At 40.6% G+C, this 18,505-nt stretch overlaps 4 protein-coding genes across 7 annotated transcripts; 2 read left to right on the top strand and 2 right to left on the bottom strand.

The window, feature by feature from the left end:
* Nucleotides 1-75: 75 nt before the first annotated feature.
* LOC6574906 lies at nt 76-8,417 on the bottom strand. Its single transcript, XM_044007976.1, has 6 exons — nt 8,166-8,417; nt 8,031-8,105; nt 6,220-7,536; nt 4,216-5,033; nt 3,414-4,128; nt 76-3,351 (listed from the first exon to the last, which is right to left on the bottom strand). The coding sequence occupies exons 3-6, from the start codon at nt 7,043-7,045 to the stop codon at nt 833-835; spliced, it is 4,878 nt and encodes a 1,625-aa protein (XP_043863911.1). The 5' UTR covers nt 7,046-7,536; nt 8,031-8,105; nt 8,166-8,417; the 3' UTR covers nt 76-832.
* Nucleotides 8,418-8,871: 454 nt separating this feature from the next.
* Nucleotides 8,872-9,786, top strand: LOC6574905 (short coiled-coil protein). The gene is made up of 2 exons (XM_032733638.2): nt 8,872-9,072; nt 9,159-9,786. Exons 1-2 carry the CDS (start codon nt 9,018-9,020, stop codon nt 9,509-9,511), a joined length of 408 nt encoding a protein of 135 aa, XP_032589529.1. The 5' UTR covers nt 8,872-9,017; the 3' UTR covers nt 9,512-9,786.
* Nucleotides 9,787-9,864: 78 nt separating this feature from the next.
* LOC6574904 (cysteine-rich hydrophobic domain-containing protein 2) lies at nt 9,865-12,102 on the top strand. The gene is made up of 3 exons (XM_002000896.4): nt 9,865-10,827; nt 11,164-11,374; nt 11,463-12,102. The coding sequence occupies exons 1-3, from the start codon at nt 10,700-10,702 to the stop codon at nt 11,628-11,630; spliced, it is 507 nt and encodes a 168-aa protein (XP_002000932.1). The 5' UTR covers nt 9,865-10,699; the 3' UTR covers nt 11,631-12,102.
* On the bottom strand, nt 11,831-17,977 carry LOC6574903. Of its 4 annotated transcripts, none has more exons than XM_015167713.3 (3): nt 17,911-17,977; nt 14,159-15,013; nt 11,831-14,086 (listed from the first exon to the last, which is right to left on the bottom strand). In XM_015167713.3, exons 2-3 carry the CDS (start codon nt 14,970-14,972, stop codon nt 12,630-12,632), a joined length of 2,271 nt encoding a protein of 756 aa, XP_015023199.1. In that variant the 5' UTR covers nt 14,973-15,013; nt 17,911-17,977; the 3' UTR covers nt 11,831-12,629. The 4 variants fall into 4 exon arrangements, with proteins under 4 accessions (XP_015023199.1, XP_043864016.1, XP_002000931.2 ...); XM_044008081.1 differs by lacking the exon at nt 17,911-17,977 and adding an exon at nt 16,534-16,889; XM_002000895.4 differs by lacking the exon at nt 17,911-17,977 and adding an exon at nt 16,523-16,888.
* Nucleotides 17,978-18,505: the final 528 nt, after the last annotated feature.

Genomic DNA, 18,505 nt, shown 5'->3' with positions numbered 1-18,505 from the left:
AATGTAGATATAGGTTTAATTTGACCTGAAAGACCATCTAGATCTGTAGATCATCGAATTCTTAATACTCAAGAATAACTTTTATACATTAACTTTAATTGAAACGCTTAAAGATTAGTTACCATATCAATAGAATACACAATATTAATTGATTGAAAACGATCCAACGCAACAAACCTTATATAAATAGATCAACTAACTAGACTGATTTTCCATAGTTAAAGTTGATTTGATGGACTTAAAATCTAAATGGGATTGGAAACATAATGGCTGATGTCGGACGGATGGATCCCTATGATGCAGTCACAATCAGCGCATCCAGGGAGTCCGAGTCAAAGTCCGAGTCCGACTCCATATCTTTAAGTGGCCGCTTTCTCTTGACCATACTGTGTATAGGGGCTTAACGCATAGGAAATCTTCGTTGTCCAACTTAACGTCCTCGTCATACGTTTGCCCTTGATCTGTTTCTTTACAATCAATGGCAACATCAAGTTCGCCTGACTTCAACCTCCTTCTGCGGAAAGGGAGGATTAGTTTTTCATTCCTCTTCATGCTCCTCATTTGCCGCCGTGTAAAATAAACCCTATGATGCAGTTAGGGGCAGCACAGCCAGGGAATCCGAGTCTGAGCTCGAATCCGAGTGCGAGCTATAGTCCGATGCAGATTCGGAGACACAGTCAGAGTTTTGCTTTTGTTTTGATTCTTTATCATAGAAATCAAATTCGTCTGCCTCTTCCTTCTTTTGCAAAAGAGGAACAGGAAAAGGAATAGGAGCATGCTGAACTATCCTTCCCCTTTCGTGTTCCCCGTTTGACAGCCCATATACTAACCCCTAGGAAGCACTCACAGGCAGTGCATCCACGGAAGTCATAATGACATCCGAGTCCTTCTCATCAACGGCCCCATTTTTTATCATCCCGTGTATTGGTTTGACGCAAAGGAAGTCTTCACTATCTAGCATAACGTCCTCATCGTCTGTTAACTCTTCATCTGGTTCTTCCTTAAATTCAAAATCTGCATCATCTTCGTCATCTGCCTCCGCCTCCACCTCCTCTTCCTCGACTTCTTCCTCCTCTTCTCCCTCCTCTGATTCCTCTTCCTCTGATTCTTCTTGCTTTTCAGGCGTCCGCTCTACAGCATTGTTCTGCTTCAGGTTGTTTGTGGTTGCCACCATAGGGTTATCAGCATAAGCTTTTCTGCTGTTGTCTAGCGGCTCACGTTTTGCAGTTTTGATCGACTTTTTAAATTGCTTAATGTTGAGACCCGTCTCCTTGGTCTGAAATTTACATGCGACCGCAATGCGCAGATTGACTATCAGCGAGAATAGCTTGACCGTGGGTCCCACTTTCAGCTTAAAGTAGGTTGTCAAATCTTTTCGTCCCAACATTAGCAAAGCTCGCCCATCGATTTCTTCATCGAAAAGCATTTTCGCAATGCTGGAGGATTTGAGCGCTCGCTCCACAAACTCATAGACGTCCCAGTTGGTCCAGTAGAGCGGATTGCTCCTCAGCTGCGTCATATCAAAGTCGCTGTTCCGTTGCCACAGGCGATAATTGCGTGCAAGATGTGGCCCATATTCCGTCACAATGCTCTTGGCTATAGCTAGGCAGCGCGGATTGAGTTCGCCCTGTCCAGCTGGGGCTGTTTTGACCTTGGTATCAGTGGGTAACGGTGTTTTTACATCGCGCCTTATGTTTGCCGGTGGCTTCGAATCTAAGCTCGGTCGTGGTGTGTCCACTTTTTTAAGCGCATTTCCCTTGGTTCCTAGCTTCGAATCCGAGTTTAACTGCGATGTTGAACTCGCTGAGGAATCCTGTACGTGAGTCTGCGGCCTTGGAGACGATCGCGACTGTGACGGCGAAGAGGACAACGACGGCGACAATGATGGTGACTGCGATTGGGACTGCGACATGGAAGGTGAGGGTGACGGCGACGGCGACTGTGGCATTGGTGAGTCTGCTCGCTTGATATGCTCGGGAAGGACACGTGGCGGCTTTACCGTCTTGGCACGCCACTGCCGCCAGTTGTCCGGCGCATAAGGACAACAGTCGCGCAGGGCATGCATGTTGAGATTGAAGCGTTTGGCGTTTCCGAACCCACGACAGCCTGGCACATCGCACGGCATCAGCGGGGGATCCTGCTTGAAGTTGGGCGGAACTTCCAGCTCATGTGAGGTAGCCTGACACCAACCGATCGGATGTAGATCTGGACTATCATCCTCCAGCCAAAAATAGTACTCTGCAGGCCAGCAATCCAGATGTAATTGAATGCGATAGCCCTTGCGTGTGATCACTGTCGCTGGACGTATCAGGCAGGGATTACGTTGATCGACTACCTCGAGTTTCATGCGTGCTTGAAACTCCATGGGTTCGCGTGGCTTGAATAATCTTTCGGGGGCTGCAATGCCTCCCGTTTCTTCAATATAGCTCGCCCAGTTGAATGTAAGATTCTGATAGTCGGGTGGCACGATCAGCTGCTGGCGACCATCATGCCAGCCGCAGGGATGGATATAGGGCGAGTTTATGTGCACCCAAAAGTCGTAGCAATCATCCCAGCCATCAAAATGTACGCGTATACGTTCATCTAGTATATCCGCAACGGTGGCTACACATATCTTGCCCGTATCATTTAAATCCTCCGCCTCCAGGTGCATGCCCACACAGAAGTCATTTATCTGCGTATGGCTGGATGTTTTCAGATGGGTGAAGAGTATTGCAGGTGCTGCTTCAGCATTTGTTTTCGACAGATACCGATGCCAGTTAAATTTATCCGAGCAATAACCTTTGGGCGCTTGGAGTACACGCGAGGTTCGTTCGCACCAGCCCGGCGGAAAAATGTCCATTGAATCAGCGTTGACCCAAAAATCATACATGCTCGGATAGCCATCGAAATTGAGCTTCAAGCGGTAGCCACGCACTTCGACAATGGTGCACACACAGAAGAGCGAACAGTTCTCGGGATCGATGGCCTCCAATTTCATGCCGAGCTTAAACTGATTGGGGCTAATAGGAAACGGATTTGGGAAGAGATGTATTGGCGCCGCACCACCATTGCCTTTCATTTTCAGATATTCGGTCCATTTAAATATTGGCTTCGATTCGTTTAATCTAGGCTCACGACAGCGTTCCTTTTCACGATTTTGCTTCTGCAGCTGTAGCTGTTGTTGCAGCTCTAGTTGTAGCTGTTGTTGTTGCAGCTGCTGGAGCTGCTGATGATGCTGATGCAGATTCTGTACATGACCATTCGTTGCCCTTGGCTCCATGCGACTTATTTTGTTTTCGCTGGCAGCGCTGGGCGGATTAAGCTGGCGACGTTTGGGAACGCGTCGCACGCAACTAATCGAGCAAAATCCTGCAAAGAAATGGAATATTAGTTTGTGGGCACGATTTGTTTAGATTTTCGAGTTGACTCACTTGGTGCCAGAAAATCAGAGGCGGGTCCATGGCAATTGCACCGTGAGCATAAGTAGAGCAATGGATCGCTGTTGCTGTTCGGTCGGCGCACAGGTCGATCAAAGAGAGATCTCTCAAAGTATTCAGCTGGACCTTGACGTGGTTCACATCGCTCTGCCAGCTGCAGTAAATTGTAGCGATTCAGTTCGAAGCGCATTTTAGAATTCTGGAGCATGCTTGGCTGCTGGTCCCGCCAGCGCAGCATGCTGAAATTCTGTTGCATGCTGCGCTTGAAGGTGCTCAATGCAAAAGCAACATTTGGCACCAGGTCAACACTTTTGTTTTGCAGTCGTGAAATGGGTGTTATCGTGATGGTTCCCGACTTGGCCACATTGCTCGCACAGACGGACAAAGGTGAGCTGTTATCCATAAGCTCATCGCAGCGCAACGACTTCTCAAATTCCTCTTTAGTCACCGGCAATGTTTCCGCTTTAACAATGTTGATGATGGCACCATTGCCTGGATGCTTTATTTCCAGCGGCTGCTGCTTGGGTTGCTTCGGCTCCTCCGGTTTACTGCATGGCAGAATGATCATTTCCACATCACTGCTGCAGCTACTTGCAATGCTGCTACTCCGACTGGCTGTTGAGTTTTTCCTCGAAGCTGAAACTGAAATTATTGGAGTTGCTGCTTGCTGCACTCCTTGTTGCTGCTGCTGTTGCTGTTGCTGATGTTGTTGCTGCTGTTGCAGTTGCTGCTGTTGTTGCTGCTGTTGCAGTTGCTGCTGTTGTTGCTGCTGTTGCTGCTGTTGCAGTTGCTGCTGTTCTCTCTGCTGTTGCTTCTGCTGTTGCTGTTGCTTCTGTTGCTGCTGTTGCTGTTGCTTCTGTTGCTCTTGCTGTTTCCGCCTTTCCTCTGCCTCCTTTTCCTCCTCACTGTCATCGTCGTCTATAGTTATGGTTTCTATATGAGTTGGCTGCTCCACTACATCCACCTCCTTGGCCATAATGGCCACCGAGTGCCGTCGCTCCGCTGCATTGTTTTGTAACAAAATGATTGTCGCATTCTCTTCACTGCCGGCCAACGATTTGGAGCGCTGCAGCTTGGGCGAGCCCAGTTGCTCATGTGACTGAGTTAATTTTGCGATTGTTGTTAGCGGTGTTCCTGCTGGCACGATTGCTGCTACTGTTGGCGCTAGTGGCGGGGCGGGCGTCACTGGCACAATTACAGCCATAGGACTTGGTTGTACTTTCATAATTTTGGTGCTATTTGCTGGAGCTGCGGGTAGTGGAGTAATCTTGATCTCTGGCAAAGCGTTGGTGGCCATTGCCATGGATGTGGGCATCGAAGTGGGCACCAGCGGAGGCATAGGAGGAGTGTTCGTTGCCGTGGGCATGCAGCTGGACCCAGTGCCAGGCGGTGACTTAGAGTTCAAATTGTTGCTGTTGTTGTTTTTGTTAGCGTTTTGATTGCCGTTCTGGTTGCAATTGGCCTTCAGTGGTTTGGTCAAGACGAGCGCCCCGGAATTAGCCTGTGCCTGCACCTGACCAAATTTCAATCGGATTTTCTCCACAGCGGCCTTGCTCAATATAACCGGAGTTTGTTTTTTCGACAGCAACGAAATTTGGGCTGGCGCAGCTGCGGCTGAAAGCAGAAAACAAAAACAAAAAACGAAATTAACATTATGCAGTAAATTTATATAAGCATAAAGGAAAAAAAAAGAGTGTTTACGTATGAATACTTGCATACATTCGACGCAGATATATATGTATGTATAAATATATATTTATATATATATATATTTATATATACATATATATATCAATTTATATACTTTGATAAAAATGAATGTTTCTTGTTGCTGTTGTTGTTGTCGTTGTTGGTAATGTTGAGTCACTCGGGAAAGGCTAGGCTGCTAAATATTTGTTGAATTCCATTTTGCAAATTCGAAAGTTTGAAGTATTGTCCTCGCTGCATTCCTTCTATACAAAATACCAACTTAATGTTTTCTTCACTCGCTCGCTTGAGGCAGCTGCAGCTGCAAAAACCTGATCATCGTCATAGACGATGTGCACGCCCGCCCGCAACTTTAGCATATATATACATATATAAATACATTCATGTCGAACACACATAACGTTGATAAATAACAACAACAATGAGAAGAAAAAGATGAAGCAAAAACAGAATAAAACATTTTAAATGTTATATTTACAAGTCATTTTTAGCCTCTTCAAAACAGAAACTGCCACATAAAACGTTTGTGACATCAGCTTAAAACCAGAAAATGGATTTCAGTTAAATCATCTGTCAATCGATTTAATAAAAACGGCAACAGCAACAACAACACTAACATAAACTGAAAAACGTGAACTATATAAATCTCAAAATAGCCACATGAAACTTATTTTCGTACTCAAACTAATTAATATTATGAAATAGAGAAAAAAAGTTGTAAAGTCGTTAAACGGCAGTAATATCGCTAGTTAAATAGACAGCTACAATGATAACAATAGTATAATGTATAATAGTAATAATAAAAGACTACACTCACACACACGCACACACACACACAGGCATACACAGTCAGAAATTTATTTCAGCGCGACCAGCGACAACAAACTAAATGAGCGACTCGCAGCAAATGAAATGGATTGAAAGGCAAAACCGAAATCGAATCGAAACGAGGCAGCAGAGCCAGCAGCAACAGCATGGACAACAACACAAACAATTACATATGTATGTATAGACGTTCATATAGGGCTATGCTATATGACGATCGAACTTCAAATCTTAATCTATATTATATAAGTACTAAAATGGAACTTACCCGTTTTAAGTGAACCTTTGGCAGCCACCATATTTATCAATTGCGTCTGAGTTGAGACGGCAGCTGTCCCTGATGACTGAATCGGACTATTGTGCATGGCAGCATTTTGCTGGAGTTGCTGCTGATTCTGTTGTTGCTTCTGCTGTTGCTGCTGCGGCTGTGGTTGTTGTTGTTGTTGCTGCTGCTGTGGTTGTAGTTGCTGCGTCGGCACGGTAGCCAGCGTGGTGGCCGATCGTATGAGCATAGGCGGTGCTTGTGCCTGTGGCTGTGGCTGTGGCTGGGACTGTGGCGGTGCCTGTGGTTGTGGTTGTGACTGCAACTGCAACTGTGGATTACCCTGTGCAGGTACAACCGTCTGGACATTGGTCTTGGTGCAAGTGGGATTGAGCAGCGTTTTGGGTGTCAATATTGAGAGCAGAGAACTGGCATTCCCATTGGGTCCATTACTAACCAATTGTATAAGAGGCGGCACTGGTGCTGTTAAATTATGATTATGGTTAAAATTAGTTTTGAATGGCTTCGGTACCACATTTATTGGCGTTAGTTTCGGTTTAATAGCAGACGATGCATTATTGTTAATTTTTTTACTAATTTTACTATTAAATTTACAAGTATTACTGCTGTTATTATTGTAGTTATTTTTAGTGTTGCTAAAGTTATTAGTTATATTACAGGGTTTGGCTGGCTTTGGGGCAATGGGCACAAAACGCATCTCCTCGGGCTGCTTGACCGTGGCCGTTGCCTTGTTGCTGAATGATTTTACAGGCGACATCGTCTTGGGCACTTCTCGTTGGGGATTTACAGTTCCCACATTGGCGGGCAACATGATTAATTTTATTATATTTGATTTCAAACTTTAATGTTCCTTTTCGATTGACAGCACGGACACTAGTATTTGACTGCTTCTTTCAAAACTTATTCAAAGTCAACTCAAATGGCGTCTTTTTACACTTTTCAACTGCAGGCAAAAGAATTCGTACGTTGCCGCACAAGTTTTGGCATTTTATTCAATCACTACACCTTTGCCCAAACATTCGGTATTTTTTTCGCGGTTAATTATTCGTTTTCGCTTAATATGCATAGTATTTTACTATGGTGCGTATTTGGGTTTCAAAGTTTTCATATTTAGCATAACATTTAAAATATATCCTGTTGATTATGTATATATTAAATATTATCACGCGCTAACTGTTTTGCAAATGTTAGTATTTAATTATGGATTTTTTGCGCTGTAGTATTTTATCTGCCAAACATGGCAGTTCCACGTTGTTGCTCGATTTTTAAAAAGTTTTCAGTTAGAACGACACATGATTTTTCCTGAAACAATTGAAAAGTGTTAGATATTAAGTAGAATGTATTGGTTTCTAAAAATTAAACATATTTATGATAAATTGACGGTTATAATGAGTAATAAGACGCCGTTAATTTGCGCGCCTGTTTGACACTGCATATATTCAATCTAGTTGGCAGCACTTCGAATGAAGAATATTGCTATAAATTGTTGGTATGCTGCATAGAGATTTATATATTTGCTTAGACAACATTTACAACATTTACTAATGGCTCAAGCCCACGTGCCGGATTTATAGCTACGTTAACTGCATCTTTAACAAATTAGTCTTTAAATTTTTCAATTCACAGTTGTTACGTATGTCTATGACTATGACTATACTGATGCCAATGTCATATATACATATATGTATGTATATATGTACATACCTTATCTGGGCTTTACTTATTATGCCAAAAGCATAGTTAAAATTCGCATTTACTTTAAAATTTAGATGATGTAAAACATAAACAATGATTACCTTTGAAAGTTGAGATGAATTCAACTCCGAGCAATTGTTCTACCATTTGCTTTTGGCTGGCAGGAACATACAGAACTATAAATGGAAAAAGTTAACATTGAAAATGTAAACAGTTGGATAAAAGATAAACATTACCTTTTCTTAGTTATAGAGATATTACAAAGTTTTTATCCATCTATACGGAAATGTATATTTATATACTTTGCGCAAATGCTAACCATTCTTTGACTATAGAGCAACACTTCAAGTATATATATGTATATATATGTAAATAGATGTGGACTTTTTAACGCTTTATCAGGACAATGTATTAGAATTCAGCACAACCTTATAGTTTTTAGTTTTGTTGTTAGTTACTAAACGACCTGTTTTCAGTTCAACGTTAAAAACTACAATGGCAAAAAGCATGCGTGTGTATTTTAATTCGTCGATCGAATGCTTCCCAGGTGGCAACTCTACAATAAGTCTCATTTCGGTTATTTTTAAAATAATCAGCATTAAATATTGATTTTGAGAAGAGTTTTCATTATGTTTTTCTCTTACTGTTGATTTAAACATAACTTTGAGTATAGCTTAAGATAACATAGCTATTAATTATTAAAAATTTTCCCTCAAACGGCGCTTCATAACGTTAAGCAAAAGCAACAGTTGTTTATTGTTTTCATCAGTGATATGCTTAATAGGGGCATCACTTTTAGGTAGTGAATAAAATTTTCTTATTCAACGAACATAAATTTTATGTTGACATGATATTTTTTTCATAGTTTTTAGTTTTAAACTATTAAGATTCTAGTTGGAACTGCTGCTTCCTCTTTGCTCAATTTCCAATTAAATGTAACAGTGCTGTAAAATGATGAAAAGCTAGTGTGGAACAGCGTATTTTTAACCAAAAAGTGGTAGTTTAGTATTCCGTGTAATTTCTCTTAATAAAATAAAAAAAAAATTCATTTAATTGATAGTTGACTGATTGCTATAACATAATTCAGCATGTCGATAATCAACAACGATGATAACATAATGGCGATTGACGAAGATCCGCAGGGTATGTGAATTGTATTGATGTGGATGTGGAACAGTTGGGCGCGTCCAACTGTGGGAAGAGTAATAATTTCATTGGTTCTTTTATAGTTATTATCAACGATGATGAACCCTCGACAACGCAAAACATCGCGAATGGTCGCTCTATGGACTCGCTGCGCTCCTCATTTACCAATCAGAGCTCAACTCCAGATTCATCTCACAATTCGCTTGACACCCTTGACGTGGGGCCGGACGACATACAGGAAAAATCTCGTTTGATTACGCAGGTTCTGGAGTTACAAAATACTCTGGATGATTTGTCACAGCGCGTGGACTCTGTCAAGGAAGAGAATCTAAAATTACGCTCTGAAAATCAAGTGCTTGGTCAATATATTGAGAATCTGATGTCCGCCTCTTCTGTCTTTCAATCGACGAGCCCGAGTGCATCAAAAAAGAAGTAGAAGGATGAGCGCTCCCTACCGACACAAAATATGCCTTGTCATTTTTGATATATGTACATTAATGCTTTTGTTATTGCTGCAAAGTAATTGATGCTCGCTAATCTGTCGAATTTGTGCACAATATAATTTGTACTATTAGTTAGAACATACGCTTATATATGCTATACACATATACCATATATATTATAATTATATATAACTATACACTTTAATTATTTATTAATATAGCTAATTAATAAATCAATATTAACACGCTGGTCATTCCCATGTTTGAATATGAGATTTTTCACTTTTTGCGACGGTTGGGCAACTCTAAATCGTAAACAGCTGCCAGCTGGTCGTCTCACAACAACAAATGTAAAGCAAAGAACCTATTTTCATTATTACAAAACACAAAAAGTGTAGAAAAAATAACTGCGTAAATATTTTAAATTCGCCTTATAACAAGAAAATGATGAAAATAAGTATAAACATCTGAAATGTGTACGATTTGAGTTCAAAATTGTAAGCAATAGGTGAAAAAGTGATTGCGAAATACGCAGCAAACAAAATCGAATGCACATTGCTTTGGCCCCCACTACAGGAACACCAGCAGCAGCAGCAATAGCAACAACAATAACAAAAGCGGACGAACGCCAGTGTTGCACAACCTTCAGAAAAATTGCTGGCTGAATCGCATACACGCACATTTACTTACATATGTGTATCAGTGCGATTGTTGTTTAGTGTTCAATTTTAATACATATACTCCAGTTGTGTGCCTTCTTTTTGTAATGCAACGCAATTAAGGAAGTCAACGTCACAGCTGATATCTGTCCATGCCACAGCGCAGTTAACGTCAATGCGTATGGCGGAAGCAGCGCCAGCGCCAGTCACAGCTACATACATCATCAACAACAACAACAGCAGCAATAACCGTATAACAGTAACAACAAAGACGGCTGCGCTCATTTAGAGTCTCGAGCGAACAACAATCATACCAAAGGCACAACACTCAGACGGAGATTTTATTTGAACAGCAACTGTCGCACTCATACAATCACAATTTACGCAACTACAAGTCAAATGAAAAATGTGTTGATCTCCTTGCAAGCGTTGCAAACAATTTCTCTGTGACGCACCGAGCATCCATCGGAGCCACCAATCCCTCAGCGTAAATTTTAACAACCTTCAACTAAAGCAGGAGCGATGTCGTTCTCCGATTTCGATGCCATCTACGAGGATGAGCAGCTGGATGACTTGGAGCATTTCCAGGACCAGACAGTGATGCCAGTGCCCGAGCCAATTATCATACGAGGCGCGGGCAACATGACGGTGTAAGTGAAGAGTAATCAAATGAGTATAATGTATGTACATATAAACATATACATACATATATGCATTATACGCTCATACATATAGTATCAATTCTCAATGTAGCTCAAGGCTCTTGATACCTAAAAATTGAGTGTGTTCTCTGGCTCGTATTCATTTTGTTTACATTGATAGCAGGCGTTCAGCACATGCGTTTGACCTTCTGCTATTTGGCGGCCAGTTGTCAATAATTGATTACCTGATTGACTGACTGACGGACTGACAGGTTGCATAACTGAATTAGATAAATATAAACAATGCGAATTGCGTATACGAATTTCTTCTTTCTTGCATTGCAGCTTTGGCCTGAGCAATCGGTTTAATTCCGAATTTCCCTGCGGCTTGCTATCGCGCGTTGCGCCGGAGGAATTCAAAGCGACCATCGGTCGCATCAATGGCATATTAAAGAAGACCCTGCCCCTGAATGTCAAGTGGCTCTTTTGCGGCTGCGTTTGTTGTTGCTGCACCCTGGGCTGCTCCCTCTGGCCGGTTATATGTTTGAGCAAACGCGTAAGATTGAAGCATTAATCATATTCATGCATATTTTTCTCTGATAATGCCAATAGATATTAACTGTCCTCTTATCATTTGCTTGCAGACGCAACTGACACTGGATAAGTTGCTCGAGTGGGAAAATAGTCATTTATATCATAAGCTCGGCCTGCACTGGCGTTTACATAAGCAACAATGTGATTCCAATTCCATGATGGAGTATGTTATTTTAATTGAATTTATACCCAAGACGCCCATCTATCGGCCCGATTAAATATATATATATATATATATAATATATATATACATATATATATATAGGCAGTGTGGATCATTGCAGTCGTTGGGGCAATCGTTTGGGAGGGGTGTTCATTAAGGGGGGCCTGTAATCGTAATTGTAAAATATAAAAAAAAAAAAAAAAAAAAAAAAAAACAACTAGCAACTAATAATTATAAAAATAATTATAACAATAGTTATGCTTTAGGCGTTTAATCTTGTGCAACAACTAAACACAACTAGTTTAGTGAAACATACACATACACATTTTAAGCTAGTGCTAGTTAATATGTAGTATTTAGTTTAAACAAATTTTTGAAAGAATATATATATAGCTAATAAGAACAATTGATTTCTCGCTAGTTTCTAATGCGTTTTCATATTTCGTTTAATTCCTAATTCTTGAATATATTGTTTCAAATAATGCAATACTAAATACAATTCTTGTTAAGAAAACTGGAAATCGAAAGCTGATTCTTGAACTTTTGAATGCATTGAGGTGTGCGAGATGCAGAAATGGAAGCCGACACTTAAGAACTCTTTAATGCTGCATTCGATAAATACTTGTATGCATATATTTATATATATATATATATTTACAACTTTCCATCAATTTTAAGAAAAATACAATCTTGATTCAGCTTTGCAAATTTACATAATTTCATATATTCATAAATTATACGGTTTCCATATCTGCTTCGACTTCGATATTGCTTAAATATCACTATGTATGCGTATATATTGATGCTTCAATAGATTTAATAGCACAAACAATGCTTAAATATAATCAAGTCTTTTAACAATGTGGGCTTTGCTCTAGGAATATGTATATATATAATCTATATATATATATGCCTAAATGTTTTTTTTTTTTCTTTTCAAAAATTAAGGAATGTGATTGGAAATGTTTCTGGTTTTGGACATTAGGAATGGCAATATTATAGTTCTCTATTTTTGTGATAATACTTGATATACTAGGATATATTAATATATATATTAACATATTTTTGCGTCGATCGAGCTTCTGCTTTGATTGGAGGATAATTCGCTGGCTGTGTTAACAGACGATTCCACTGCAGCTTCGGTCTCATTGCATTCATCACTCTCCTGCGTTTCCTCTTCGTATTGCTCCAGCTCTTCGTCTTCTTTGTCCGCCTCATCCTCCGTCTCTTCTTCTTCAAGCTTTTGAATGTCCGCTGGCAGCTCAATATCAGGTTTCAGTGAGAGGCTGCTACTCGACCTGTCCTTTTGCTGCTGGACCTTGGCTTTAGCGGATGGTTTACTTTTTGCCACCTCCTCTACCTCGTCCAGCTCACACGGAATTAGCTGCTTGGCTGCCCGAAGCAGTACGTCCGTTTGTTTACGCAGAGCACTCATGACCAAATTATCCTGCTTCAGCTGGAACTGATGCTCGCGACGTGCAAACTGCTTTTGCTGCTGGAAGAAATTTTGGAGCATCTCTTTCTGTGCCTCCCGCATTGCAGTGGCCAGATGGCTAAGCTCCTTCTGGAATAGCTCATCCTGTTGTTCCTTGCGACGCTGCGCCTGTTCAGCGAGCTTTTGAGTCCTCTGTTCTTCCGCGGCGGCAGCATCTTCATTGTGAATGCTGCTTTGCTGATTGGGGCTCTCGTAGAGTGTGGAGCTGCGCTGCAGCTTGATGGGCACAGGCGACGATTGCTGACCAAATTGAAGACGCCGCTTCCGAGGAGGCTGTTGCTGTTCAGTGAGCAGCTGCGCCTGCCTGCTCGTCGAGGCATATGGAATGGAATATTTCGGCATAGGCTGGCTGGGCATGGGCGGCGATGGTGATTGTGGTGGCGATATGGACTGCTCCAGATCAGGTATCATGCGATCCGGACGCAACATGTATCCCGTGTCGCGCACAGGTACGGGTTTCAGCGCACGTACATTCGCCGGCTGCACACTGATCTCACGGGGAATGCGCAGCGGCTGCTGCTTGCGGGGCAGCATCAATTTGGTATTGGGATGCACGAAATTAATGCTGCTGGTGCTATTCAAGGCCATGCTGCGGTTGCCCCGGCCGGGACCACCGTTCATGGCAGGCTTGTTGAGCTGAGAGACAGGTCGTTCGATCTGGAGTATGCCATGTGTGGGCGTGGATGCAACAATTGGCTGTGCATCGTTTGCAAAGGCGGCAACGCGCAGCGGTGGCAGGGATAAGGACTGCGACTTGCTCGGATACATCGTGGACGAACCGTCCAGGTCTCTTTGTTCCATGTTGCTTGGCGGTGGCGAGGGCGACGTCGGTGCCGTTGGCGGCGGTGTATTGGTGCTATCCATGCCCAAATCCATTTCGGGTTCGTGCTTCACATTGACCGTGAAGGGCATGTGATCCAGGGCCTGCGTCTGGTCGTGCGCTCGTACATAGCCCTCGTTTTTCAGGTCCTCCTCGCTCGAGTTGGGATGATGGTTAATAGGCATTGTCTCGTAACCTGATAAATTAAATATTTCATATTTGAACATTTGATTTTTGGTAAAAAACTCATTTGTGCTGACGCTCTTACCCGTATCCAGGGGTTCCGGCTTGATTAGACCCAAGCGAAAGCCAAATATGGGATGTTCCACGCCCAGCTCCTCCTTGACCTCGGCATTCTTGATCACTGCCTTGGCCAGCTCCGCATTGGAGCTGTCTCTGGAGTTGCCACACTCACTGCTGATGCCGCTGCCAATGCTGTTTGCATTCGCATGCTCGCGCAGCATGCGGCAAAGGACACGGTACACCTCCTCCGGCACGACCTTGGGTATGCCATTGCCGTGCCGCGTTGTTGTGTTGTATGTGGACTTGAGGAACTTCCATTTGGTCCAGATCTGAATACTTGACTTTTTCACAAGGCCCTTCCTGCGCATCGCCTCCTCGATTTGACGAAACACATGCTCGCTTTTCACATTCCGATCGCTGAGCTGGTCCAGGGCGTTCATCTCCTGCATTATGTTCAGCATCTCGAGCATCTCAACGCGACTCCACAGGTTGCGCTCCGGTCTAGCGGTCGTCTCTTTACCGCCATTGCCACTGCCATTGCCATTGGACATGGGATCACTTTTGATACGCATTGGTGTCAATAGCTCGTCCACATCGCCCACCAGCCCATTGCCCGAAGCGGCCGTATTGATTAGCTTGCTGATGCTTTGATTTTGATTTTGATTTTGTTGCTTTTGCTTTTCTTGTTGCTGTTGCTGCTGTTGGCGCATATTGTGCTCCACTTTGCTAATTAATCGCATTTTCGTATGGGCGGCCACTGTCGTGGAGGCGTGGTTGTGCTTACCAGCAAAACTTTTCTCGCTGTGGCTTTCCTGCTCGGAATACCGCGGCATTAACATCGATGCGTCTTTTCTATTTCCCTCAAATGGTTACGTAAACTCTATTGAGAACAGAACAGAACAAAGTTAGTTATATTCAACAATATAAATTGAGGCTAAATTGAAAAACTCTCACTTTCAAAATACAAAACTATATTTTCTAAAAAAAAAAAAACATTTAGTTAAATGGCTTAGAATATACCAATGGATGTATTAAAATTCAAATCGCAGCTGCTTGGAATATTTAGAAAAACTTACTAAACCAGATTTGAAATCACATTAATACAAAAGAAAATGACACACACATAGAAAATCAAATATATCGAATAAACTGTCAGTTCAGTACATTTTGTGTTTATATTCCTTAAGATTATTTTTGTTACTCAGAAATTGATATGAGACAAATGAGAAGAACACTCGAAAACCCCTTAATAATGTTCATTGGTACATAGTACACCTGCGATACGTTCTCAACTTACAACTACAACGAAATCTAAATAGGCAAATAAATATATATTTTTATCGATTTTGATTACAAATTTCAATACGAAATATAACGTCAAAGGGAAGGTAAAAAAGAATAAACGTGAACACACACACACAAAAGCACACACAGAGCCACACATATAAACCTTAACTCTCATGCACACACACACACACATGAACTAAATTTAGAGATAGTGAGTAAACGATTTTAAAATGTTAATAAACATGCCAAATACGATTACGAGCTCGTGAAGCACTTGGGGTACAAAGATTTCGTCACTTTTTTCGAAATGGAGCGCAATTATGTTTATAACTGCGTTCATATTGGATTATTTATATACAAATATGCACATACATATGTATGTATATACACAATGTATATATAATATTTGTGTATATAATATAATAAAATGAGACTTGAGCACCCGAGATAGATGCGTAATGATATTCAAAGACGTTGTTGATACTGAAACACAATGACTGGAAAAAAAACCTCTATTGAGTTTTGATTGAATCTGAGATGTCGCATACATGTACATATGGATTTTTAAAGATGGAAGGGGATGTTGAGCCGGGAGAACCCGATAGCTGCATTTGAAACTCAAATCACAATTTGTGGAGCTAAAGCTGAGTAATTTTCCAGCTGTCAGAAAATCACATAAGATTGAGAGACTACATACAGTGGTTACAAGCTTCATAAAAGCCGGTTAAAAAATTACCTTTGGCCCTCAATTGTTAATCAACACTTTTTAAAATAATCATCGCATTTGAGCAAATTCTTCAAAAGCTACCAATTTTAGCTTATTGAAAACAGCGAGTACGCCTATTGTACTAATAACTATTTGATTTAAATTTCCTATGTCACACTGTCATGTGGAAAAGATATAAAACCAGAGCGAGAGAGACAGAGAGAGCGGGAGAGCGCCACTAGCGCACGAAAATCAAGAGAGCGCTGCGTTGTCTCTCTCTCTCTCTCACATATTTAAGCATAGTCACACACACACGCTATCACATGGCATAAATTTACGCTTATTATGTTGAGAATTTTTCAAGAATAAGAGAATATAAGAAAAAACGTTAATTACATTTAACAAACCAATCGTTGACAGCTGCACATAACACGGGCAATATATTTCTAATTAATAATTGACACTGACACTTTCAATCAGCTGAATCGTTGCGTAAAATTTCGAGTTTCAATTCAGCTACTCTCACGGTTGTTTTTTAATAATAACTTTACTTAACTATTTTTCAACACAGCAACGCAAACACCTTGCCGAACAACAAAACACACACATATACACAAACACACACGCACGAGAGACTCTCACAGACACGCAGACTAGCACGAAACGAAACGACTGCGAGAGCGCTTACTCTCGCAGCAATATGAAGACGAAACAGAACAGAATTTCAACCAACAACCACCACCACGATTTCAATACTGCGAAACTCAAAAATTCAAAAGCAACGAAAGCCTACAAAAACAAACTATATACTTGCTAAACGTAACATACATCACTACATACATGCATGCATACGTATATACTACGAACGTACATATAAGCCGTTCGTTCGTGCTAGTAGTACACACATACCTTTACACACCGAAATGCCTGCATGTATGTATGGATGTACATATACATATGTATGTATAAAATACAATACTTCGCTATTATATTTCGGAAAGGCACAATAATGGTTATGGAATAGCTTTGGCTTTGCTAGCTGTCATATTGAGATTGCGAGATTGAATGGAAACAGCGGCAAGGCATATCTGCTGGAATTCTGACATAAATAACGGGAATTGTAAAAGTCATTTCGATTATATTCAATTAAAAGCGACTCTAATAGAATAATTACTATGTGCTCAATTTTAAATTTCCAAAAACATAATATTGGGGATTATTTTTAAAATGTATTTTCAGTCACTATTTTGTATACTCATTCCCAGTTAATTTGTCGAATTTAATGCACAATTTGCTTGGCCAATTTCCTGTTGTAGCGAAATGCCAAACGAGATTTACAAGTATTGAGAGGAAAGTAACCAATAAGAATGCTCTAGCATCCAGAACGAACTGTGAATGGGTATGGTTAGGGAGGGCTACGAGAGGGGCCAAGGCTAAAGCGAAAACAGGAAATCTGAACTTGCAGGAAAAATGCGGAAAAGCGTAGCCTTTGCATGCAAACACACACTCACATCAAAAGTGTATACAAATACATATATGGCTAAGGCGAAACTTTATCTGTATTTATTTTTATATATATATGTGCATGCGGTACACGTATCATTTACAGACTTATTACAGCTATATAATATTGAGCTTCAAATAAATTGTTTTTTTTTTTTTTTTTTTTTGTTGATAAAAGTCGAACACACTCACACAAATGCAGATACGAAGTGGAAAACAAAAAGATATGCATGAATGTATGTATATTCGTATGTGCGTATGTATTATTTATATTTACGTACAATTGTATAGAGCAACTAGAAAACGAAGATGATTCATTCGGTTAGGTTAGGTTGTTGCTATATCTTGGCACAACTAGCGAGCTAGAATCACGAATTGAAACTGAATTTTGCAAAAAAATAAAGAAAACCCAGAACCTGCTGCCTCAAATGTTCGCCGCACTCTCAGTGTTTCGCGACTCAGCTGATTTTTTCTTTTTTTTTCATTTTTATTTATTTTTGTCGCTTGGGAAAAGGCAGCAAAAACTATCAGAATACGAAGAGCGAAACCTGAAAACCTTATTTAATTTATTTAAATATTTGTAATTATACTTTGAAATATGTATATATATTTATGCTTATGTAATAAGTAGTTTTTGGTAATATTTCATATATTTCGAAATATTGTAAAATATATTATGAATTTCAATAAAAGTTTTGTTTATTAGGGAAATAAATATAAAACTACAACATTTATAAAAATGTTTAATAAAAATGCGTTAAAATGATATATACACAGTTAAGTCTAATGCAAATGTAAAAAAAATTAAGTATTATTAATATTTTCAGTTATCGATTTTTAATTTTATTAAATGCATGACTTTAAATTATCGTAAAA

Source organism: Drosophila mojavensis, unplaced genomic scaffold, assembly GCF_018153725.1.
Source record: "Drosophila mojavensis isolate 15081-1352.22 unplaced genomic scaffold, ASM1815372v1 contig_231, whole genome shotgun sequence".
Taxonomy (NCBI): domain Eukaryota; kingdom Metazoa; phylum Arthropoda; class Insecta; order Diptera; family Drosophilidae; genus Drosophila; species Drosophila mojavensis.
This window is presented reverse-complemented; position numbering and strand designations above follow the sequence as displayed.

Excerpts from the sequence above, each read along its gene's own strand:
- LOC6574906 (XM_044007976.1), bottom strand. The coding sequence starts at position 7,045 with ATGTTGCCCGCCAATGTGGGAACTGTAAATCCCCAACGAGAAGTGCCC. Across the intron at positions 4,129-4,215 it reads AGAAGCAACAGCAGAGAGAA|CAACATCAGCAACAGCAACA; the intron begins CAGCAGCAACTG and ends CAACAGCAGCAA. Across the intron at positions 3,352-3,413 it reads CTCTGATTTTCTGGCACCAA|GATTTTGCTCGATTAGTTGC; the intron begins GTGAGTCAACTC and ends ATTTCTTTGCAG.
- LOC6574905 (XM_032733638.2), top strand. The coding sequence starts at position 9,018 with ATGTCGATAATCAACAACGATGATAACATAATGGCGATTGACGAAGAT. Across the intron at positions 9,073-9,158 it reads GATTGACGAAGATCCGCAGG|TTATTATCAACGATGATGAA; the intron begins GTATGTGAATTG and ends GTTCTTTTATAG.
- LOC6574904 (XM_002000896.4), top strand. The coding sequence starts at position 10,700 with ATGTCGTTCTCCGATTTCGATGCCATCTACGAGGATGAGCAGCTGGAT. Across the intron at positions 10,828-11,163 it reads GGCGCGGGCAACATGACGGT|CTTTGGCCTGAGCAATCGGT; the intron begins GTAAGTGAAGAG and ends CTTGCATTGCAG. Across the intron at positions 11,375-11,462 it reads TTATATGTTTGAGCAAACGC|ACGCAACTGACACTGGATAA; the intron begins GTAAGATTGAAG and ends ATTTGCTTGCAG.
- LOC6574903 (XM_015167713.3), bottom strand. The coding sequence starts at position 14,972 with ATGTTAATGCCGCGGTATTCCGAGCAGGAAAGCCACAGCGAGAAAAGT. Across the intron at positions 14,087-14,158 it reads GCCGGAACCCCTGGATACGG|GTTACGAGACAATGCCTATT; the intron begins GTAAGAGCGTCA and ends TTAATTTATCAG.